A 25,548-nucleotide genomic window follows, 5' to 3' on the forward strand; every position below is an offset into this window, starting at 1 on the left:
TTTAATTTTTACTACATGACCATTTACACAAATTTTTGGGGAGAATTCTGCTTATCATATTTCTAGGTACAGTAAATTTCACAAATCTGTAGGCATATATTATAGCTCACACAAATCCATAGGCTAGATACAAGTCACACAGCTCTCTATGCTAAAACGAGTAAGTCACAAAACTATTGGCTAGATACAAGTCACACAACTATCTATGCTAAAACGAGTAAGTCACAAAACTATTGGCTAGATACAATCACACAACTGTCAATGCTAAAACCAGTAAGTCACGAAACTATTCGCTAGATACAAGTTACACAGCTCCTTAAGTTAGATACAGTAAGTCATACAACTCTCTAGGCTAGATATGTGTAAGTCACACAACACACAGTACTTGTCAAAAAAACTCTAGGTTAGATATTGTACATCACACAACTCTCTAGGCGAGATACAATTTACACAGCTCTTTGAGCTAGAAAAAGTAAGTCACACAACTTTGTAGGCAAGATATTGTAGATTAAACATGGATATTATAAGTTACACACCTCTGTAGGCTAGATATGGTAACTCATGCAACTCTGTGGGCTGCATATTGTAACTCAAAAACAACTTGGTTTTTTGACACAGTGGGCAAAAGTATGTTGTAGTGACTTTTCATGCTCCACTAAAGGCAAGGACAAAAATTCCCAGAATTCACTTGTCTCACTTTACTTTTTAGGTCCATTGCCCTTTAGAATCTCTGTAAAAGATTTTAGAAAAAAATATGTCTGGGATACTTGATTTTAGTACTTTTGGTACTTGTGACATCGGCAGATAGGAGAAAGAAACATTAGAAGGGATTTTTAGTCAAACTAAGTAAATCACAGAACAGTATTCTCATTAATGAACATGTAATACCAGTTTCCATTAATGAACATGTAATACTGGTTTCCATTATTGAACATGTATGTAACACTTCTTTCCATTAATAAACATGTAATACTGGTTTCCATTAATGAACACATAATAACAGTTTCCATTAATGAACATGCTATACTGGTTTCCATTAATAAACGTATAACACTTCTTTCCATTAATAAACATGTAATACTGGTTTCCATTAATGAACATGTAATAACTGGTTTCCATTCATCAACATATAACACTTCTTTCCATTAATAAACATAATGGTTTCCAGGTTAATGAACATGTAATAACTGGTTTCCATTAATCAATATGTAACACTTCTTTCAATTAATAAACATGTAATACTGGTTTCCATTAATTAACATGTAACACTTCTTTCCATTAATAAACATGTAATACTGGTTTCTATTTCAGGAAGACAAGATAGATAAGATTCCATCCATGGTACCTCTGCTGAAGCAAGCTGCTTGCTTTGGAAATGCTGATGCCATGTATATGCTGGCTGTCATCCTAAATAATGGGATCTTTATCAAGAAAGATGAAATACAGGTAGGTCAGATAAAGAAAGAAAAAATCAGCATTGTCTTGCTAGAATTAGCAGATAGAATGAAGAAGCAGTGGGTCTGTGACAGCCTTGTACACATCTACGAAAAGAATAACAATAAAAGCAATTAGAGGATATCTAGGTTTTTGAGTAGATATATGGAAATTTGTCAATTAGAGGATATCTAGGTTTTTGAGTAGATACAGTGTGACCCCACTATAGCGCGCTCCGTTATAACGCGAATTCGGATATAACGCGGTCGTGGCGTGGCTCCTGAAATTTCATATACATGTATTTTTCTTATGCACAAAAAAAATTCTTAAGTATTAAGAAAAAATACGTAAAATGTTGCTTATCATTTTGGGGAAGAGATCTAGTATGAATAATACAAGGCGATCGTGGCTTGACTCCTGAAATTTTATATGTATTTTTCTCATTCACGAAAAAGTATTTTTCTTGTACACGAAAAAGTATTTTTTTTTTCTTCTTAAAAGTAAAAAGAAGATAAAACGCATAAAAATTTATTCTGGGATTGCGTAGGTCTTCGCCAATGTCACAAACTTGGATTGTTTTTCCTTATTGGCTGCAAAACATGCCATGTGGCTTTTTATTTGTTGGCGACATTGTTGGCTGTTTAAACTTTTATATACAACCATTGGTTTGGAGTGCAGAAATTCAGAGGCCCCATGAAAGGAAGCCGCAAACTGGCTATAAAATGCACTGAAATTTATCTATTGTTACATAAACAAATTCTTTGTCCATACTGACAAACCATCTAAACAGTGCATTGTTATATCATAATCCGCTTATCCTGAAATCTAGCGTGAGTTCTGTATGTTGTGAAATATCCGCTTTTTTGTTGTTGACATTTCTGGTAACGGAGATCAACCGGGCAAGGCATTGTCTCGTAATCCGTCTTTCATCGGATTTTCGGCCGATCGTTAGTAATTAATATATTTACAAAGACTGACATTTGTATGTGGATGGTAAGTAAAATTCCTCTTCGTTTCACTCAGAATTTAGTTCTTCAGAACGCTCACGTTTTCTGTAATAATCCCTATCATCAGAACACCTGCATCTCTATCATCTGTTGACCCTTTGTTAATTTTCAGATGCATGCATGGAAGGCAGCATGATGCTGCTACCACAAATGGAAGTAAAAAAAATACATCTTACTTATTGGTTTATTCAGTATGCATGGAGGGACAGTGACTAGAATAATCTAAATGACGGCCAATTCCTTTTTAAAAATGTACCCAGATAAAATAGATTGCTGAAATTCAAAGGAAACAGATTACCTTTGAAGCACCGACTGTTATGAAAATGTGCGCAGCAAATGAAAAAAATACCTGTCTCAATCATGCAATACAATTATTTGATGTTGCCGCCACAATAAGAAATGGGCATTCATTTGGTTCTCCAAATCTGTCCTTTAGCGGTGACTTTAATAGCTCATGCACCCTTCATCAAAGAAAGCCAACTACAATCTTTCAATAACAGCAAAGAACTTTTCTTCAAAGGAAGTCAGTACCAAACTTAAATAAAAGTGATGGAATCTGATGGATTTTTGCATTTTCCAATGTGACTGGAACACGTTAACTGTGCTGTGAAAGTTTCCTTTTTGTAGGAGAAATTTTATGCTTACGAACGCTACCAGCGGCGGCTTAAAACGCAAACTAACTTTTACCAGCTTGGAACGTACTTTAAAGTAAATATGTTTCGTCATTCGTTATGTGATTGTGTTGTGTTTTTCCACTGAACTCAGACCAATATGACCTGATACAAAATCATTGAATATTTTAAAGCTGTGTGTGTGTATATTTTCGATGGAATCACTTGTATTGTGGATTCAATGTATATGATGAGGTTCGCAGGTGAGTACACGGTGTTGATAATTCATGCTATACATTAGACATTTATATATAAACAGGATTCACGTATAATTGTACCAATTCATTGTTCTCTAAATAAAGTAAACTATTATATTATGTCTTCTGTTTTTACTACAGGTGTATATCTCATTTAATATGCATTAATTCAAGATGGCAACTGTGCCGACGAAGCACGTATTTTACCGCCCGCATTTATTACCCACCCCCCACCCCCAATTTCTTTGGTGGTTTTTTTTTGGGTGGGTACATTTTCTTCAGCTAACTGACTTGGTTGTTTATAACACGGTTCGGTTCATAACACGGTTGGATTCTATGGCTCCCAACTACCATGTTATAGCGGGGTCACACTGTATATGGAAATGTGTCATGACTGAAGAGAAAACACTGTGTTGTCACAAGTGGTGAAGCCATGAGTGGTAGTACAATGTTTCCACTTCCTTATATCTACTCAGAAAGCATAGATTTTTTAATGTATTATATATTTTATGACAAAAAAATTATTGATTTGCTTTTAGTTATTCCTACTCTGTGTCATTGTGGTAAACAATGTAGACCAGTTGATCATGTTACTACATCTTTAACCCTTTACCTCATTGCCCTTCAGTATACATGTAACATAGATATCAGTGCAGTGTGCTATAAATAGAACACCTGTTACCTGTTTGACTCATACACATAGGTCTGCCTGTTAAGTGTTAAGCAGTGTAGTGTATGTTATGTTTAACAGCAGTTTTAACCATTTTACATTTTTGTTACACATATATTATGTATAGAAAGATTCAAGAGTAAAATCTGATTATTACCCTTATAATTATTTTTCACAGAAGAATTTTTTATGTACTTTAAAATCTTAAGAGAACTTGTTCACTGTCAAGTCAGTGAAGCCAAATGACCAAACGTAGCTGCCATTTCTCATACTCAACATTTACAAGTTTTTTTTCTGTGCCTGCACCACTAAATCATCTCATTTTGATAATTTATAAAAACTAATTGCTGCCTACATCAGTATCAGAGCCTTTACCTAAGTTATTGAAGCTTTCATAGCTGTGATTCTCATCATGAAAACTCAAGTAAATACTGAAAAAAATCTGCGTCCTCCATGTTGGAGAGTGGAGAATACAACCCAGTTACTTTAAATAGCAGATTTCGACCAGATCTTAAACAGTGACCATGTGTTCTGATGTAACGGTCATTCAAACCAATGATTGTAGTATCTAATAGAGTGTTTTCCAAGAAGGTGGTGGTATGAAAACCTGCTTAAAATGGCTGATGTTTACAGCAGGCATTGAAAGGTGCTTCCATGCAAATTGGGTAAAGGCAAAAGGTGATTCCATGAGAATGGAGTAGGGGCATCCAAAGGCACTTGCATTAGGTATAAAGGGTTGAAATGAAGTATCGACATTTTAGATTAATTTAGGAGAGTAACTTTTTTAAAAATTTCTTCTTCATCCCATGTCTTAAAAAAGGGTTGGATATTGTGGTTAATTATGTGAAAATTAATGGAAATATTTTTTATTGATATATTACTTAGATACATACTGTGAACATTGATGGGAAGGGTGTAGAATCAAGGTGTTGTTGAATCTGAAAACATTCAGCGTATAACATCTTTAATATGTAGGTTTTAATAATTGTAAAATTTAATTGTTTTAGGTTACATATTTTTTTAAAATGTAAAAAGTCTGCTTTTATCCTTGAGAGGTCCATGCTTTTGTTTCCACTTGAATTCTGACAAATACCTTCAGTTTTTCAGAAGGAATACAGAAAGTTGAAACTGAATAAAATCTATCCTTTTTAAATTAAGAATACTTAATATTTACTTATTTTTATTTTAAACAAATAAACAAGTAAAATGGTTCCAATAGTTACCAGATGAAGTAGTATCCTTTGTTATAGTGAGTGGCACAGTTATGTGTTTTTCTTGTGTTTTTTCGTACCTATCTATATAGTGATAAACAAAGTAACATATGGTGAACTCAGGTTATACATTTTAAATTATTTAAATTGATGAATAAAACTATTATGTTTTGTACATTTTTATATCATTTTTATATCATTTTTTTGCAAGTCTATGGTCATAAACTAGTAACAGAAAGAAGCAAAAGCAACATGTTTTGTAAAACTTAACAAATAATTTAATTATAAAAGTTATACAATGAAATTTTAAGAGGAACTTCTGTATTATAAATTGAATCCAAAATAATTCCAAAAGTTCTATCACAAGTCCTGAAGAATCAAGTGTTCCAAATGAATTTCAGATCCTCAAATGTACTGGTCTGCCAACAGTCCTGATGTGTCATAATGGCATTGTCCGGAACATGTTTCAACAATTCACAATAGTCCCAGAATAATATTTCAGTCCAATGAACACTTTGTAGTTCCAATGAATAATCTAACCAAATGTTTCCTCTCAAATAATATCTAAACACAATATTAAATACATCTGCAAACTGGTGCTACCACAAGAACATAATAAATAAGAATCAAATAATTGTCCAGCTCTACCTTTTCATGTACAAGCATAAGGGTGAAAATGCATTTTGCACATACTCATTATGTGACATTTTGCAAATATTCCACATTGCAAAAGAACACACCTGACCTAGTCCATCCAATGGGAAATAACTTAATTTTTCTAAGAACCCTCATGATAGACCTATCCAATGGGAAATGACCCCAAACTAATAAACATGTTTCTTATTAATATTATTAAGGATTATAACCACCTATATAGACACCTCTTTATAGATCCACATTGCAAAAGAACACACCTGACCTAATCCATCCAATGGGAAATAGCTTAATTTTTCTAAGAACCATCATGATAGACATATCCAATGGGAAATGACCCCAAACTAATAAACATGTTTCTTATTAATATTATTAAGAATTGTAACCACCTATATAGACACCTCTTTATAGATCCTAGGCAATCTACACTCTTAATATCTTAAAACAGAATTTTATACACATGTACAAAATAAATTGCTATCTAATATCTAGATTATAGATGATCATTACAATTTACAGTCATGAATACAAATTACATATAGATACAGTTATGTACCAAGAGTTAAAAAATATAGATATACATTACACATTGAGGTTTGTCATTTTTAAGATCAATAGGGGGATACAGACTGCCATGGGAAGTAGTCCAATACTATATAGTAAAGGTCTCTATATTTCGTTGTCAAGATACCTTAGTATGGATTTTTTTCTGCCGGGTTGTGCATATTGTATTATTTTAATTTGAGATAATAATAAATGTATTAATGTTTTATTCAGTATTTGAGCCAGTGTTAGAAAACATAATAATTATGAGTTTATATACAATTGGCATACAATTGGTCATTTTTTCTTGTGCTTCCATATTTTGTCTGTTATCACATTATCACAGTTAATTTGACAGGCTGGAAGTTTTCTTGATGGTGTCCAGGTTGATAGACAGGTTGGTATGAGTCCTCTGGCAGCACACGTTTCCATCTAACCACACTGAATGCTTCTTTTAAAAAAAACTAACATAGCTAATCTAGAATGATTTTGTTTAAATCTACTAATTTTGTTAACCAGGGAACCAGTAAAGATAGGGGTAGATGATATACTATGTTTAAGAGGATCAGGTCTTTAAATTTTGTGTAGTATAATTGAATATACAACACTGTTGTATGAGATAAAGATATATCCCTAAATTAGGGCCTCATTCAACATACTTGGCAAAGTCCTATGTTAATCTTGTTTTTCCATTGGTCAGTAATTAGGTTTCCTCAAGATAACCTCAATGGGGATTATGGGATATTAACCAATTTGGTTTGTGACTTAATATTGATAACACGTTGAATGTATTACATTTCCAGCATTCCATGACATCACTTACAGTAGTTATGCCCCCTGATTGCACGTCTTCCTGATTTTGGTTTCTGCAGCTTGAATTTAGAAATGTGTGTTGGATTTCAATCATATTTGGTGTGCAGCTTTATGGTGATGAGACCTAGAAAGTTTTAAATTTCCAGCATTCTATGACTTCATGTACAAGAGTTGTGCCCCCTGATTGCATGTCTCCCTGATTTTGGTTTGTGCAGCATGAGTTTACAGATGTATGTTGGATGTCAATCATATTTGTTGTGCAGCTTTATGGTGATGAGACCTTAAATTAGTTCCAGTGTTCTTCAAATGTATTACCCAATCATACAATTTCTTAAAACGAGGGAGTCATACCAAAAAACTTATAAAAATGGTGCTAACAGCTTCCTCGCTTGGCGTTCAGCATTAAGAGGTTAGTGTTAGGACTGGTTGGCCTGGTGTCAGGATAATGTGACTGGGTGGGACATCATGAAACATGTCTGTGGCATTATGCCCCAGTGCTAGACATCACTATAAAGTGCCACATTGCAGTCATCGTAGTAATATGACTGAAAAATTGTTATAGCTACGTTAAAAATCACATCTTAAAAGGAGGAAAATAAATGTGGCAACTGTTTATTGTCATTTTGGGGAAGAGATCATGTGTGAATTCTAATGTAAGATGATCATGGTTTGGCTCCTGAAATTTCGTATACATGTATTTTTCTCTTACACAAAAAAACCTCTTTAAAAGTATGAAAAATAATGTGTAAAAAGTTTACTCAGATATAACACTGGACTTTGCTAATGTTGCAAATTTGTGATTTTTTTCCTTATTGGAGACAAAATATACCACCTGGTGCTTTTTGTTTTGCAACATTGTTGGCTGTTTAAACTTATATATGCAATCTCGGGTTTGGAGTGGGGAAATTCACAGGCATCATGAAAGGAAGCTGCACACCAGATATAAAGTGCACTGGAACCTTATCTATTGTTACATAAACAAATTCTTCAAGTTCATATTGATAAACCATCTTAACATTGGACTGCTATATCATAATCCACTTATTCTGACATTTGTATGCTGTGATGTATTCCAGTAGTTGTGCTGCCAGGCTAGCTACAATTAACCAATCTTTGAAGTCAGGAACAGTGACTTCTACCATCAACCAAATGATTACCTTGAAAGCATTGATTGTTCTATATAAATACTAAGCAAATGCAAAAACATTCAGTCTCAGTCAATTTTCTCCAATTATTTGATGTTGCAGCTGCAATAAGAAACTGGCATTTGTTTGGTCCTCCAAATCTGTCATTTAAGTAGTGACTTCAATAACACGTGCACCCCACATCAAAGAAAGATGACTACAATCATCAGTAAAAACTGAGTCTTTCATTAAAGGAAGTCAGCACCAAAATTCAGTAAAATCAATTGAATCAAATGGATTGTTGCATTTTCCAATGTGACTGGAACAAGCTTATTGTGACATGAACGTTTCCTTTTTACAGGAAAAACAGTTATAATTACGATCACTACCAAAGGGAGCATAAAACGCAAATTTAATTTCCAATCCTTTGAAACCATAGATATCTGGCCATCAAGTTAATTAAAAATGTGATATCTCACAAAGGTGTTTATTACATATTTTAATTTGTTCACATGTTATCATTTTCCTATCAGCAGCCTCATCTCTTGGGTAGCCTTGGCAAGATGATAACTGTCTCCAGCTGACCAAAATCTAGACCAGTTTAAATACATGTACATGTATATAACCATAGCTACATGCTACTGGCAATAATATCATAGTGAATTGTTAGTGACAATTGGATATAGATCAAATGAGGACTAACATTTTTTGATATGTGTTATTTGTGTTTTCTAATGGAGTGTGACTGATACATACATTTTATAACATGTGGTCTGTATTCAGATTCATAGATTTTTCATATACACGTACAGTACTTAATGTATTATGAATTGTACTACACTTATGTAAGTTGCTAATATACAAGTGGTTTTCTGACTAGTTAGTCTTCATTTAATCAAAAGCATGTATTTTTGTGCACACATTTTTGATCAGCCATCTTTATGGTACATGCATCATTTTCTTCAGCTAACCAACTTGGTTGGTTATAACACAGTCTCTATAAACATGGTCAGGTTCTGTGGACCCCAACCACCATGTTATAGTGGAATCACACTGCATCTAGTACTGCATCTGAATTAGTATAAATGCAGACAGATTGAAAAATGGATAATGAAAGTTTCTTTTACATGGACTTCAATTATTTAATACCTTTCTTTTCTCTTACCTCTGTTAACTCAAACATTATGCATACATCTCAGTTGTTTATTATCTTCCTTTTCTTTTTCAACTCAAATGGTATGCATACATTTCATTTGATTATTAACTTTCTTTTTGCTTTTAACTCAAACATTATTCATTTATTTTCAGTTAATTATTACCATTCCTTTTCCATTTAACTCAAATGGTATGCATACATTGTATTATTTAATACTTTCCTTTTCTCTTTTAATTCAAACATTAAGCATTCATTTCACTCTCAAAAGCTCACAGTTCTTTTATTGTACATATTAGCACACGAAATAATTGGCCAGTTGTTATGACCCTGGAGAGGTGGTTGCCCTTTAACAGTCGTGTGCTTTCTTCCTAAAATAAAATTTATAAAAAGATTCATTAAAAAATGGAGAAGTTTTCATAGAAACAAATTAGAGGTTTAAAATAAATTGGGAAGGAGTAAAATAATCAAAAATCGCAGGAAACCATGCAAGGGAAAATAGGACAACATGGTGGAAGTTTTAGCATTACAAGCTTCTGGACCATTAGAGGATGAATTGAATGCATGATGTTGGATTTAATTGTGGGATTTTAAAGTCTATTTATTCGAAATTTCTTTTTTAATTTTTCAGGTTGTTTGCATTCTTAATACATTTTTAGATGCAGCACAAGATAGCATTAACTATGCCATTGAAACCATTAATAATTGAAGTGTTTGAATGTAATTAAAGCTAAAAAGCTTAGTTCCTTCAAATTTTTCCTATTCTGGTTACCACATTGTGCTAAAGAAAGGGATGTAACTTCAGCTTGACTACTACATGACTTCTTAGTGCTCTATGTGAACTTGATTCATATTAAAAGTCTGCCATGAAAATATTGACTTGGGAATATTAAATATCCATTATACTGATATTTATGCAGGACAATATCTGAGTTATAATTCTCTTATACCAGTGAGAGTTGCTGTTACTCCATATCCCCCACCACCACACCATCTTGGTTAGCAAAAAATTTGAGTCAAGCTAAAGATTTATAGAAGGAAGAGCTGTACTTGTGTCAAGCTAATGATTTATAGAAGGAAGAGCTGTACTTGTGTCAAGCTAATGATTTATAGAAGGAAGAGCTGTACTTGTGTCAAACTAATGATTTATAGAAGGAAGAGCTGTACTTGTGTCATTAGCTAATGAGTTATAGAAGGAAAAGCTGTACTTGTGTCAAGCTAATGATTTATAGAAGGAAGAGCTGTACTTGTGTCAAGTTAATGAGTTATAGAAGGAAGAGGTGTACTTGTGTCAAGCTAATGATTTATAGAAGGGAGAGCTGTACTTGTGTCAAGCTACTGAGTTATAGAAGGAAAAGCTGTACTTGTGTCAAGCTAATGAGTTATAGAAGGAAGAGGTGTACTTGTGTCAAGCTAATGATTTATAGAAGGAAGAGCTGTCCTTGTGTCAAGCTAATGATTTATTAAGGAAGAGCTGTACTTGTGTCAAGCTAATGAGTTATAGAAGGAAGAGGTGTACTTGTGTCAAGTTAATGAGTTATAAAAGGAAAAGGTGTACTTGTGTCAGGCTAATGATTTATAGAAGGAAGAGCTGTACTTGTTGTCAAGCTAATTAATATTGGGACCCCTGTATGAATTAATATTGGGACTCCTGTCAGAATTAATATTGGGACTCCCTGTCATTATTTAGGAAGAGCTTTACTTGTGTTGAGCTAATGATTTATAGAAGGAAGAGGTGTACTTGTGTCAAGCTAATGAGTTATTGAGGAAGAGGTGTACTTGTGTCAAGCTAATGAGTTATAAAAGGAAGGGCTGTACTTGTGTCATGCTAATGAGTTATAAAAGGAAGAGGTGTACTTGTGTCAAGCTAATGATTTATAGAAGGAAGTGCTGTACTTGTGTCAAGCTAATGAGTTATTGAGGAAGAACTTTACTTGTGTCATGCTAATGATTTATAGAAGGAAGTGCTGTACTTGTGTCACGCTAATGATTTATAGAAGGAAGAGCTGTACTTGTGTCAAGCTATGAGTTATTAAGGAAGAGCTGTACTTGTGTAAAGCAAATAAATTATAGAAGGAAGAGGTAGGAATTAATATTGGGACCCCTGTAGGAATTAATATTGGGACCCCTGTAGGAACTAATATTGGGACTCCTGTCAGAATTAATATTGGCACTCCCTGTCAGAACTATTATTCAGATTCATATCTTCACTGTACATTGCCCATGTTCACACCAGCCACCCCTATAGGAACTAATATTGGGACTCCTGTCAGAATTAATATTGGGACTCCCTGTCAGAACTATTATTCAGATTCATATCTTCACTGTACATTTGCCCATGTTCACACCAGCCATGTTTAACTTTACATGATTATATACATGAAATTATTGTTGTATGTTTATTCTTGCAAGCTGAGGACATAATCTGCCACTTGTATTACATAAATGTTGTCTTCTTTATACTCCTTTTAATCATGTTTTTCATGTGTGTTTTTTTCCAGTATATGCTTTGTTGAATAATCAAAGAGTATTTCCCTTAGAGTTTCTAAATATATCGTATATACTCACTTATAAGTCAAGACCACCTGCAAATATTATAGACCCTAATCTACCATTATATAATGCATCAGCAGAATCGAGGTCTATATTACTCCTGATAACAGGGCCCCTAATGGCCAAGTGGTCTAAAGCACTCACGATTACAGATCATTGCCATCTCTCATCTCTGTCTGTGTGGGTTCGAGTCTCAGGTTTGGTTAATGTGGGTATGTGAGAAAACCTGCCAGTAACTTCTCCTTGGTCATTGGTTCTTTCCAGGGTTTTCCCAGGTGGTTCTTCCACCATTTATACTGGCCGCTGTGTATAGCCTATCTTGTGCTGAAAAATGGCATTAAACCCTACAACAACAACAACAACAACAACAACAACCAATAACCTGCATAGACTCAGATCTGCTGGTGCACTGTGTTTGTAAGGTTTATAGGTGGGTATATATTGTAGTAATTTATGTGAAAGCACTCCAGTCAGTTTTGTGTAACAGTGTGGTTTGTTCTTTCATTTTCCGGACTTTATGTTTGTATCACTCACTAACCTTGTCTGCCTGCTTTTACATTCTTTTTATATAATGTTTGTAATTAATTGTTGCTTCCTTTTATTATGGCTGTTACCAAAGAAGCTTTCAGCTTTATGTGTGTGTGTGTGTGTGTGTGTTTGTGTGTGCGCATGCGCATGCACCAGCCATCAGTAGAACATTATTTTATTTCCATCTTTCTAAAAAATAAATAAGTAAAATCTGGTTCAATTCAATCATTTATCTCACTCATTATTACATGTCTTGGATCACATACATGGGAGAAAAAATCCAGGTCATGAGATGAAAATTTAGTGTTTCCATGTTTAAATTTTGTAAATCCTTTTGTTAGGAAGTTACATTAATTCTAGAAGCAGGCATTATTGAGAAGTATGTTTTATGTTTTTTCTGCTGTCACTCATGATTCCAATAAATCTAAGACAATTTGTGCAATGATGAGGATGCATTAGACACTAAAACTTTGTCATTGTAACCTACAATTTAGATTCTGTTCAGTAGTTCTTTGTAATGTAGACCATGCCACAGAAGTGAGATCTTTTCTGTCTGCTTAAGATTACCAGATAATGCAGCTACTAAAAATTCATTGCCACTCTTGTTACTGACAATTGTCATGTTTATCACAAAAGGCCATGGTCACTTCTGTTACTTACATTTGTCATGTTTGTGTCACTGTCATTTGTCATGTTCAGCTGAAAAGTACTTGGCCATCTGTGCTATTGACAGTTGTCATGTTCATTAGAAAAGTTCATTGCCACTCATGTTACTGACAATTGTCATGTTCATTTCATTGACAATGTAACTAAATTATTCTCTTGCAATATCTCAATTTCTTTCAGGCCCATGCATACCTGATGTTGGCAGTGTTGGATCGGCATCGGCTCTCAACTCTTGCACTGGCTCACAGGCACAGATATGGCCTGGATGGGGTCACAGAGGATCTGGAACCAGCCTACAGTGAGTAGAGTGGGCTTTAAAATTTCAGATGCAATGCATTCTAAACTTTTATAATAAAAAAAGACATAAAGCATAATGCTGTAAATTATAATAATTTAAATAAATGTAAACTTTCTAAAAGTGATTTTGCAGTTTCAGATTTACTGCAAATGAATAATCATGCAAACTTTCTATCTTTCAGTCCTAAATGTCAAAATATCAGCCATTTTTTCTTCTTTGTGAGGTTCCTGAAAATATTACGGCTGTGTAAATCTTATAATTTTATAATTTACAGTACATCAATCTTGAATAAGCATTATTCTGCTTATTATGAACATAGGCTTACTTTTGAGATAGGCTCATAGTCTTTGAGATAAGTTGAGATAGAGTTACTTTTCAGATAGGTTTACTTTTGAGGTAGGCTAAGATAGGCTTTTGAGATGTCCTGAGTGAGACTTACATTTGAGATGTACTGAGATACGTTTACTGTTGAGATAGACTGAGGTAAGTTTACTTTTGAGATAGACTTAAATAAAAGTTACATTTGAGATAGACTTGCTTTTAAGATTTACTGGGATATGCTTACTTTTGAGATTGAGGTATGCTTACTTTGAGATAGATTGCTTTAAACTTACTTTTGAAATAGACTCAAATTTACATTTGAGATATGCTGAGATAGGCATACATTTGAGATATGCTAAGATTACATTTGAGAAGATAGGCTTATATCTGAGAGAGACTGAGATAGGCTTGTTTTTCAGATATGCTAAGATTACATTTGAGAAGATAGGCTTACATTTGAGATAGACGGAGATAGGCTTGCTTTTCAGATATGCCTTTTATGAAGTAGAAATAAAGGTATATATTTGATAGAGCATCATTTTTGTGTCCAGGTGAAGCTCAGAATTTTTAAGTGTTCAGCATTTTTCCTTTTGTTTCAAAATAATGAAGTTATGTGTATGTAATCTTTGTTGATGCTTGTTGTCATGGTAATGATTGTCGTATATAATTAGGAATATATATATATTTTTTTAAGTACACCCTTCTTTCTTCTCACATATATAAAATATAGGCATGATATAAAATATAGATATCATATAAAAGATATGCATGATATGAAATGTAGGCATGATGTGAAATATAGACATAAAATATAGGCATGATATAAAATATAAACATGATATAAAATATAGGCATGATATGAAATATAGACATGATATAAAAGATATGCATGATAAACATACTCTCAGGGCAGTCTTTACTCCCCTTCCTAGCTGTATTGATGTCTTGTATTTAATAAATAGTACAGAACGCTTTCTGCAGTTATTCTTCAATAACAAATAACATTGCATGGTGGCAGTGGTAAAAAAAAACAGGATTGAAATTATCAGAATTGAAAATGGCTTTATTTTAATTTACAAATCTGGACAAATTTGACTTTTTGAGACCTGAAACTTGCAAAAAGTGGTTTCAGCACTTTGAATGCTTTCATCAAGTGTCTGGAAATTCAGGTAAATACCTTGATTTATTCCATAAAAAGTGAGGCTGAAGACATTTTGTCTTCATTCAACCTGACAGAGGAAGATCAAAAGAAGTTGAAGCCTGTGACAGATTCATGCGATATTTCATTCCAAAGAGTGATGTAATTTTTGAAAGGGCAAAATGTAATCTAAGAAAACAGGAAGAGGGAAAAACAGTGGACAGTTTTGTTACAGCTGTCTAATTGTGATTTCGGGCCATGACATGAAATGATCAGAAATCGACTTTTAGCTGGACTGCGAGATTCAAAACTGTCAGAAAAATTGCAGTTAGATGCACATCTAACTCTTGAGTCTGCCATTAGTCAAGCTTGACAAAATGAGGCTGTGTAAAAGCAACAATCAACTATACAAGCAACTGGAGAATGAATGACTAAAATGGATGCAGTAAAATCATCTTCACTGAAATGCGGAAAACAGAAACCTAAAATCCCAAAAGTTCAAAAGAATAGTGTCAGCAGAAAAGGATGCATGAGATGTAGAAAGAAAGTTAATCATTCTCAAGACCAATGTCCAGCAAGAGAAGCAGAATGCTACAAGTGTAAAAGGGACACTATGCAAAATACTGTCTGTCAAAATCAGCAGTTTGCACAATAGAATCAAGAGTGGAAACTGGATTTCTAGGGACTATTAGCACAAAGAAGGGTCAGCCGTGGATAACGCATGTGAGATTAAACAACACTTCCCTTTTATTCAAGATTGATACTGGAGCTGGTGTGACTGTAATTCCTGAGAGGGATTTACGAAAAATCGGAGACCAAAAACTATCAAAGTTGATTAAAAACTGTATTGACCTGAAAACTCTGAACTTAAAATGTTGGGAAAATTTACATGTGGACTGGAGTCGAAAATGCGTTCAGTGTACAAGACATATTTGTTGTAAAGGGACTGAATCAGGCACTCTTGGGCAGGCCCGCGATTCAGGCTGTCAAGATTATTGAACAGTTAAATATATCCTCAGTAGGTGCCTCAGATAAAAACTCACAAAATGCAAGCAAAATTAACGATAAATCCATAAATTTAGATAGGGATTATCATGAGAAATTCCCAAATTTGTTTAAAGGTCTAGGGAAAACAAAATGGTTCAGTAACATAACTCGGGACAAAAATGCCAAACCTTGTGCCTTATCTACCCCAAGAAAGGCTCCTGTCCCTTTATTTCCCTTTATTGAATAACATTCAGTAGGAGTTGGATAGAATGGAAAAAATGGGTGTTATTTCAAAAGTATGTGAGCCCACTGAGTGGTATGCGGCAATCGTTGTTCCGAAACCAAATGGTACAGTAAGAATTTGTGCTGATGTAACTAAACTGAATGAATCTGTTAAAAGAGAGAACCACCCTCTACCATCAGTTAAAGATAGAATTCACAATGGTCACCAAGGCATAGTTAAATGCTGAGAACGTGCCTATATGTCAGTTTGGTGGAAAGGACTAAGTACTCAGCTAGAACACTTGGTAAAGTCTTGCCAAAATTGCATCGAAAACTCAAGAGATCAAGCTGAACCAATGATACCAAATGAATTTTCAAGTCGACCTTGGCAAAGAGTCACTTCATACTTGTTTGAAATGAATGGTCAAACATATCTCATGGTGATTGATTATTTCTCATGATACATCGAAATAGCAAAATTGCAAGGCACTGGTTCAAAAGCAATTGTCAATCATCTCAAATCAATCTTTGTGCTACATGGTATACCAGAAGTATTAGTTTCAGATAATGGTCCACATTATACATCTGCAATACTCAAAGAATTTGCAACAAATTATGGATTCAGGCATATTACAAGTAGTCCAAAATATCCACAGAGCAATGGTCTCACCAAAAGAGGTGTTCAGATAATTAAAAGAATGCTTAAAAAAGCAGACGACCCTTACATAGCTCTTTTGACACATCGTGCAACACCATTACCAATTAGATACAGCCCTGCTGAATTACTGATGGGAAGAAAATTACAAACTACTTTGCCAATGGCACCAAACAACTTAGAGACAAAATGGCCAGATTTAATGAAACTGACGAAGTTGGAAAACTATCAAAAGCAAACTCAAAAGAGAAATTATGATCATTGACATTGTGCCTGAAATATGAAAAAACTTAAGGAAGGGAATCAAGTATGGATTAAAGATCATTTTTCTTCAAGTATTGTTAAATCTGAGGCATCTACACCTCGTTCATGCATGGTAGTAACTGATAAGGGAGAGATACAGCATAATAGGATAAATTTCATTCCCATGCCTACTACATTATCGGAGCCTCTCAGAGTGACTTTCAAACCCTGATACTCTGTCTGACTCAGATGAAAGCAAGGCAGTGCCAACAAGGCGAAACAGATATTTCACACGTTGAGGAAGATTGTCAAAACCACCTGAGAGACTGAACTTATGTGGTATCAGATCACGTTTCGTTTTAATGTAAACTTCTCAGGAAGGGAGATGTAGTGTAAGCCTTAATCTAATTAGCTTTGAAATATCACTTGACAGTAAAAGTAATCAGACATTCCACACTGGACTAGAACTGATACACACCAACAGCTGGCTTATGTTATACATTCACTAAGGCTTAAGTTCCATGGGAAATATACTCTCAGGGCAGTCTTTACTCCCCTTCCTAGCTGTATTGATGTCTTGTATTTAATAAATAGTATAGAACACCTTCTGCAGTTATTCTTCAATAACAAATAACATTACAATAGACATGATATAAAATATAGGCATGATGAAATACATTCATGATATGAAATATATACATGATATAAAATATATACATGTTATACAAAATATAGGCATGATATGAAATATAAACATCATACAAAACGTAGGCATGATGTGAAATACATAATATCTGCAGATTAGTTTTCAGCTGGCTTACTTTTAAGAGCAAACACTTTCAAAGAATTAGACAGCTAACTTAACAAGGTTGTCTTTACTTTTAAGGCCAACTTAATTTCAGATATTCCAATTTAGTATAATACAAATCTCATGGATCAAAAGCGTTTTCAAGTGCATTAGGGGCTATCATTTCTGATAAATTTTATTGTTGCTAGCCCCATTTTATGCTCAACTAGTCCAGACAACCAGATATGCATTATTGGACTGGTACACTTTTGATGTCACAGGACCCATTTTTATGCCCAACTAGTCTGGTACACTTTCTTGTCACTAGCCCCATATTATGCCCAACTAATCCTGATAACCAAAGGAAGAATTATTGCACCATTAAACTTTAATATCATTATCCCCATTTTATTTGAGAAGAAAAAGAACCAAATTATAATTTTGAGATGCCTCTCCATTGCTGGACTATCATTGGCACTGAAAATGTATTCAGTGCTGCATGCATCTAAAACTATATTAAAGTAAACGTACTGAACTAAGTTCCTCTTACATTTAGTTTTGTACATCCATACCTTTTTTTCTCTCATATAACACCAACAGTGTGAATTCATCTCATCCTAAAATGATCTAGATCAGAGGTGGGCAAACTTTACAGTGCAAGTGCCGCATACACAAATTTACACCTTGTCGCAGGCCACATAGTTCATTAAGTAAAATAATTAATATTTGAAATAGCAAAAACAAAAGGTTTTTCTAAATAAGATCTAATTAATTTTCAGTTGTTAATATGTTGTTAATATTTGAAAACTTAAACTTAAACTTCAAAAGATGCACATTTATTTGATAAACAGAGTAACATAAACAGAGTCAGTGCGAATGATGACTTGTTCCTAGGCCGCATGAAAACCCTTGGCGGGACGCATGAAAGCCCTTGGCTGGCCACATGCAGCCCATGGGCCATAGTTTGCCCACCCCTGATCTAGATCATAAAACTAAATATGCTGCCATGTTGTCCTATGGCTTTTCCTTGCAGAGGCTAAAAGTTCACAGGTTTCAATTTGCAGCTATCTCTGGTCAATTTCTTTTTTAGCAATTGTTTTGAAACATTTTATTTCATTTTTTGTGAAGTTCTCCCATTTCTTTCAAATTCTTTCAATAATGATTTTTATGTCAAAATGACTGTCAAAAGTAGCATGTAATTGTTCAAAAGTGACCACCCCACCAGGTCATACCAGCTTCTACTCACTCATTTTAATTGTCATTTGTTCAAGGGAAATCATTCTTCCAGATAATACCCACTTTTGGCCACTCAGTTTGGGTGCCAATTGTTGAAGGAGACCACCTATCCGGTCATACCAACATGATCACTATTTTTGGGTGCCTTAAAGTTATGTTAGCAGGGCCTTGAAATTATATTATTTTCTTTGACAGTGTATTAGAAGTATGTGGCAGACACAAATATTATTTTCTTCCTCCTTCACAGTGTATTACAAGTATGTTGCTGACACAATTATAATTTGCTTCTTCCTTGACAGTGTATTACAAGTATGTTGCTGACACAAATATTATTTTCTTCTTCCTTGACAGTGTATTACAAGTATGTTGCTGACACAATTATTATTTGCTTCTTCCTTGACAGTGTATTACAAGTATGTTGCTGACACAAATATTATTTTCTTCTTCCTTGCCAGTGTATTACAAGTATGTTGTTGACACAATATAATTTTCTTCTTCCTTGACAGTGTATTACAAGAATGTTGCTGACACAATTATTATTTTCTTCTTCCTTGAAATTGTATTACAAGGATGGTGTTGACTCAAAATATTATTGTATTCTTCCTTGACAGTGTATTGCAAGTATGTTGCTGACACAAATAGTATTTTCTTCTTCCTTGACAGTGTATTACAAATATGTTGCAGACACAAATATTATTTTCTTCTTATTTGATAGTGTATTACAAGTATGTTGTTGACACAAAATGTTATTGTATTCTTCCTTGACAGTGTATTACAAGTATGTTGTCAACACAAAATATTTTCTTCTTCCTTGACAGTGTATTACAAGCATGTGGCAGACACAAATATTATTTTCTTCTTCCTTGACAGTGTATTTCAAGTATGTTGTCAACACAAAATATTTTCTTCTTCCTTGACAGTGATTACAAGTATGTGGCAGACAAATATTATTTTTTCTTCCTTGACAGTGTATTACAAGTATGTTGTTGACATAAAATATTTTCTTCATCCTTGACAGTGTATTACAAGTATGTTGTTGACACAAAATATTTTCTTCTTCCTTGACAGTGTATTACAAGTATGTTGTTGACATAAAATATTATTTTCTTCTTCCTTGACAGTGTATTACAAGTATGTCATTGACACAAAATATTATTTTCTTCTTCCTTGACAGGTTATTACAAGTATGTTGTTGACACAAATATTATTTTCTTCTTCCTTGACAGTGTATTACATGTATGTTGTTGACACAAAATATTATTTTCTTCTTTCTTGACAGTGTACTACAAATATGTGGCAGATACAACACGAGAAGATAAAGAACTTCACAAGGACACAGATGTAAGAATTTCATCAGATGTAGTTAAACTTGTCAAAGTTTAAACAAAATATATTGATGAAGAATGATTCGATTATTCCTAATATTACTATGAATTTCTTTTTTTCTTGAAAATATAATTTTTAAAAACATTACATTGGTTCTAGTACTTTGGATTTTTATCCTTTTTAATTGAAAAAGAAAACGAGCAACATAATTTGAAAAATTGTTGGAAAAAGAACTTCCTCATTGAAAAACTTGTTAAACCTGACAACATGTTGCAGAAATATGATTTACTTGTACAGTTTGGAAAAAATGTTCTGTACTATGCCTAGTCACATTGGTGTTATCAGTTATAAGAGAAGATAAAGCAAACGCTGCACTGCAGTCACCAATTTCCAAATGGAAGGTTCCACATAATGACTCCCCATGTTCATCATACTTGGCAAAATGCATGGAATGAAACATAATAACATGAAACACACTGATGGACAGTTGTATCACTTGTATATAACATGTCACATAGTTGAGGCGCTATAGTGCCAGTCAAGTATTGGGCATGCATACCTGACTTGTGTATACATATTTAAAGATGACTTTCGACAAGAGTGCATACCCTGCCAAGTTTTCACTGTCTTTATAATGACGTGTTTTTGTAGAGTGTCAGCTTCCACTTTGTCAAACATTAGTATTGTGATGTAAACTCAATGAAGAAACTTTATTATGATATATCACCAAAGGCAGTTTTGGACTTTTTGACGGAGTGTGAACTATATAAATCTTTTGACCATAATTTTTAAAGGATTTTATGTTTTACCTTTCATATACCTTTCACGGAAATATAACATCTTTACCTTTATATTCTATTTCATATACCTTTCACAGAAATGTAACATCTTTACCTTTATGTTCTATTTCATATACCTTTCACAGAAACGTAACATCTTTACCTTTATATTCTATTTCATATACCTTTCACAGAAACGTAACATCTTTACCTTTATATTCTATTTCATATACCTTTCTCAGAAATGTAACATCTTTACCTTTATATTCTATTTCATATACCTTTCACAGAAATATAACATCTTTACCTTTATATTCTATTTCATATACCTTTCACAGAAATATAACATCTTTACCTTTATATTCTATTTCATATACCTTTCACAGAAATATAACATCTTTACCTTTATATTCTATTTCATATACCTTTCACAGAAATATAACATCTTTACCTTTATATTCTATTTCATATACCTTTCACAGAAATATAACATCTTTACCTTTATATTCTATTTCATATACCTTTCACAGAAACATAATATCTTTACCTTTATATTCTATTTCATATACCTTTCACAGAAATATAACATCTTTACCATTTAACTTTAATCATCTGGTACTTAATGTTTATGCTTCTTTTTGAAGACATGATCTTCCTATATTTTTGCAGTTCATTTTGGGAGCTTTTCTTTAATATTTTAATTCTGGCCATGAAATTCTTTACTTTTGCCACCTTCTTTCCAGAATTGTGTTAATAGTGAAGGCCATTATAACAAAGGAGAGCTCTTGTTTTAAATTTCATATGTCACAAATTTTATTTTTGATAAATAACATTCTGAGAATTTCATTGATTCAGATCAGATTGAGTATAGAACTTTTAGACTAAGAAAATCTAAATCAAGATTGATTTTTGGACTGTGTTGACCAACCAGTTTGCCCCTGCATGTTGTACTTTCATGGCCTCTTGACATGTTTGAGTTCTTTCATAATTTCCTTGTTCAACTTCTCTGAGTTTTTAAAAAAGTTACTGTTGTCATATTAGGTGCTTGAGCATAGTAATCCAAAGAGAAATGATGGTTTACAAAATATGGAAGTTATTACTGCAGAATGGGGAAGTAACTATTACAGAAAGGGGAAGTAACTACTGCTGCCATTTTAAAGATATCTTTGTCATTCAACCTGGCTTCAGAAAGAAATAGGATAAATGAATGTATTTGCTTGTCCTAATGCCATTTAATAGATGTTTATATTTTAAATGTTGTTTTTAATTGAAAATGCTATTGTAACAAACGTTATCTCCCTTCTGTCAGGTCCTGACTGAATCTGTTCGGCTGACAGATGAAGTTGCAGTGAAGGAGCAGACAGATGAGAATGGAGACATTTTCAATTGGCTTAAACACCAGGCTAAGCAGGGAGTCATCTCTGCACAGGTCAGAAATGCTTTATGGAACATTATTTTTGTCTCATCAGCAATAACTATTAATAGGGAAGACACAGCCATCTATTAATACTTGTTTATGCATCTGTCCATATGGCGTTGCTATAAGTTTTTATCACTTCTCAGATGGCGTTGTCATTGTTGCAAACTTGTTGGTTCATATTAAAAATTAATTTCTTGCAATTGAGTTTTTTTTTTTTTTAAAGTACAGTACTGCTCAAGCTTTTTGAGGATGGAAGGAAAAGAGAATTTGATCTTGATTAATTTGGCAGGGTTAACTGTCATTCCATTCAGCAGATTCTGTCACTCTCAGCCATTTCATGCAATAGAAACAAATTAATCAGGACTCAACCAACAAGTGGCACTCTGAGCCGAGTATAAGACTGAAGATGGTACAGCTCTTCCTCTTTATAATAGATTAGTTGGGGTCCACTACTGTCGACCTTGCTATATATCAGAACTGTGTTTTACTGACAGTGGTGAAATATGCAAAACCATGATATATTTGAGAAAAGTGTAATATACAGAATCATGTTATAGCAGGGACTATCAATAAATGTGTTAGATGATGGTGTTTATTTTGGTCCTGTGCTCCATGGTTGTATTTTATTATATCTGGAATAGCATTATAACGAGGTACCTTATAATGAGGGAGAGCTATAGAATATTCTATGCTTTGATCCTTTATTTCATGCCATTGGCTTGATTATAATTTGGGAATTTTTATATTTTTATTTCTGTAGACTGTATCTGGCGCTTTCAGCTTCTTGCTTAAAGTTTTTTTGTGGCAGGACAAATATTATTTTGTGGCAGGACAAAAATATAATTTGTCAACAGCCAACACTGCTAGGCTGTTCCCAAATGCATATTAGCCTCTTAATGGACACTTATCTAACCTGATTGGTGAAAGGTGTAAACCCACTAGATTGATTGGGCACAATCAGGCCCTGTGCTTACAGAGACCCTGCATGTTAGTACTTTTTAAAAATATATTTTTTAGAGAGAAAATAGTTTTTACGTGATGGAAGAAAATTTTAAGTTAAATATCATATAAAAAAAAATTTAAAAGCTTATTTCTAAATTCCACGCTCACAGGGGCCCTGCCAAAATGATCCAGATTGGGTCGCGTGTTTGCCATTGCTGATGAAACTCAACTGGCTCAGGCCTGCATACAGCCCTACTTAGTGTACATCAGGAGGGAAGGAGTGATGTGGAAAATGAATATAACTTTGTTGCTACAGGGCCCATTGTAACTCTGGTATCAGAGCGGAGTCTGTCTCCCAATATAAGTTTGCCAATATGTAATGAAGTAGCCAGGTGTTTTGATGTTTGGGTGGACATGCATTGTCATCCTGTTTAACCTGTGAGTCATATGCAGACTGATTGCCATAGTCGTCTGTCAGTTCATCTCCCAGATGTACATTAATATTAACCAGATTATCCTAATATTTGCATTTGTAGTGCTGTTTCATAATTAATACTTGTAGTAGGCTTTTCAGACCGGCCAACTCTTATAATTTTGCCATAAGTCTTATGAAAATTACCTTTAAGATACAGACTTACGGCATAATAGCAAAAACTATGGAAAAATGATCATTGCCAAAAAATCCAGAAAATTTGTTCATCCGTGTTTGATTTGGATCCGTGTTTTATATTGGAAGTAGTTAAATTGGTCAGGGAACCAGACTACCTTTACAGCAGCACCTCAGATGCTTTCAGCTGCACTTATTTGTTCATGTGAAGTGTCTGCATGATCAAACTGTTGATCATAGAATTATTTTTCAAAATGGCAACCAGCAAGCGATGCATTTTTAAGACAAAAGGGGAAAAAAGCCTCTTGAAAAGTGTTAATAATTAACACAGGAAAAAATGAAAAGGAATATTCAGATTCTTGTGAATAAAAGCTGGAAGGGACACAGTTATGTTTATTGGACATCACGTGCCAATTTGAGTATGACTCGTGGTGGGAAATATGATTGCCATCGTCATGTGGAATTGAAAAAGAATTTCCAAGAATTACATATAGTTGAGAGACAGCAGCAAGCCTTTAAGCTGCATAGGGTTTGGAACTAAAATTTGTTCAACTGTACTAGTGGTAAATAAAGTCTACTTGTACTTTGCAAACTTTTCAGTTGAACATAATGTTTATCATCGCTGCACTTTCTGAATACCAAACTTCATATTATGTTTTCCAGCTTTACAATAGCAGTTTATGATATTTTGTTACATCTTACTGAAAACTGGTCAAACTTACGGGAAAAAAATCAATTGCCTTACTGAGATGAACTCATCAGGGTTGGCAGGTCTGGCTTGTACTAGTTCTGACGTTAATGAAGATGGATGTAAAATATGAAATTGCTAAGAAGCACACCATTTTGAATGTCAGCTAACTATTAACTCCATTAAAGAAATCCACCTGACCATCTGGTGCACAAAATATTTTTTCCCTTATATTTTGATATAATTATTTATGGAGAATGAATTAATTTAGTGGACCACGTTCATTATTATGGATCATAGTCTTTAGGTTAAAGAAGACATCTTTTGTCCATTGATAAACAGTTTATGTTTTGTGATAGAGTCATGTGGCCAGAACATTGTACTGGGGCTCACAAGGATTAAAGAGGAACTTAGGGGCAGCACTTGAGTACTTCAAGATGAGCGCCGAGACGGAAGACCCACAGGCTATGTATGACTATGGTATTGTCCTTCTGAGGGTGAGATCTCATTGTTCTTTATTTTTACATTTTGCCAATTTGTTTAAAATTGAGATCTACTTACAATAAGGAGATCTGATGGGTATATGCACAAGGTCTTGTTCTCTTCGTCTTTTCATACATAAAATTACAGCTGTCCTATTTCATAAATTGAAAACTTATTTGGAGCATATTTTTG

The 25,548-nt window shown here is 33.8% G+C and overlaps 1 protein-coding gene across 2 annotated transcripts in view; it reads left to right on the top strand.

Annotated features, from left to right (window-relative positions):
* Window positions 1-25,548, top strand: part of LOC149793699 (protein sel-1 homolog 3-like) — a 111,586-nt gene that overhangs the window by 54,103 nt on the left and 31,935 nt on the right. The window contains exons 10-15 of one of the 2 annotated variants that reach the window (XM_089967694.1): window positions 1,312-1,446; window positions 6,746-6,784; window positions 13,405-13,522; window positions 20,391-20,452; window positions 22,526-22,645; window positions 25,233-25,370. In XM_089967694.1, coding sequence (XP_089823820.1) covers window positions 1,312-1,446; window positions 6,746-6,784; window positions 13,405-13,522; window positions 20,391-20,452; window positions 22,526-22,645; window positions 25,233-25,370 — 612 coding nt within the window. The remainder of the gene's footprint in view (window positions 1-1,311; window positions 1,447-6,745; window positions 6,785-13,404; window positions 13,523-20,390; window positions 20,453-22,525; window positions 22,646-25,232; window positions 25,371-25,548) is intronic. The other variant, XM_089967695.1, reaches the window with a different exon arrangement.

Source organism: Sinohyriopsis cumingii, chromosome 8 (genome assembly GCF_028554795.1).
Source record: "Sinohyriopsis cumingii isolate HCF-2022 chromosome 8, ASM2855479v2, whole genome shotgun sequence".
NCBI lineage: Eukaryota > Metazoa > Mollusca > Bivalvia > Unionida > Unionidae > Sinohyriopsis > Sinohyriopsis cumingii.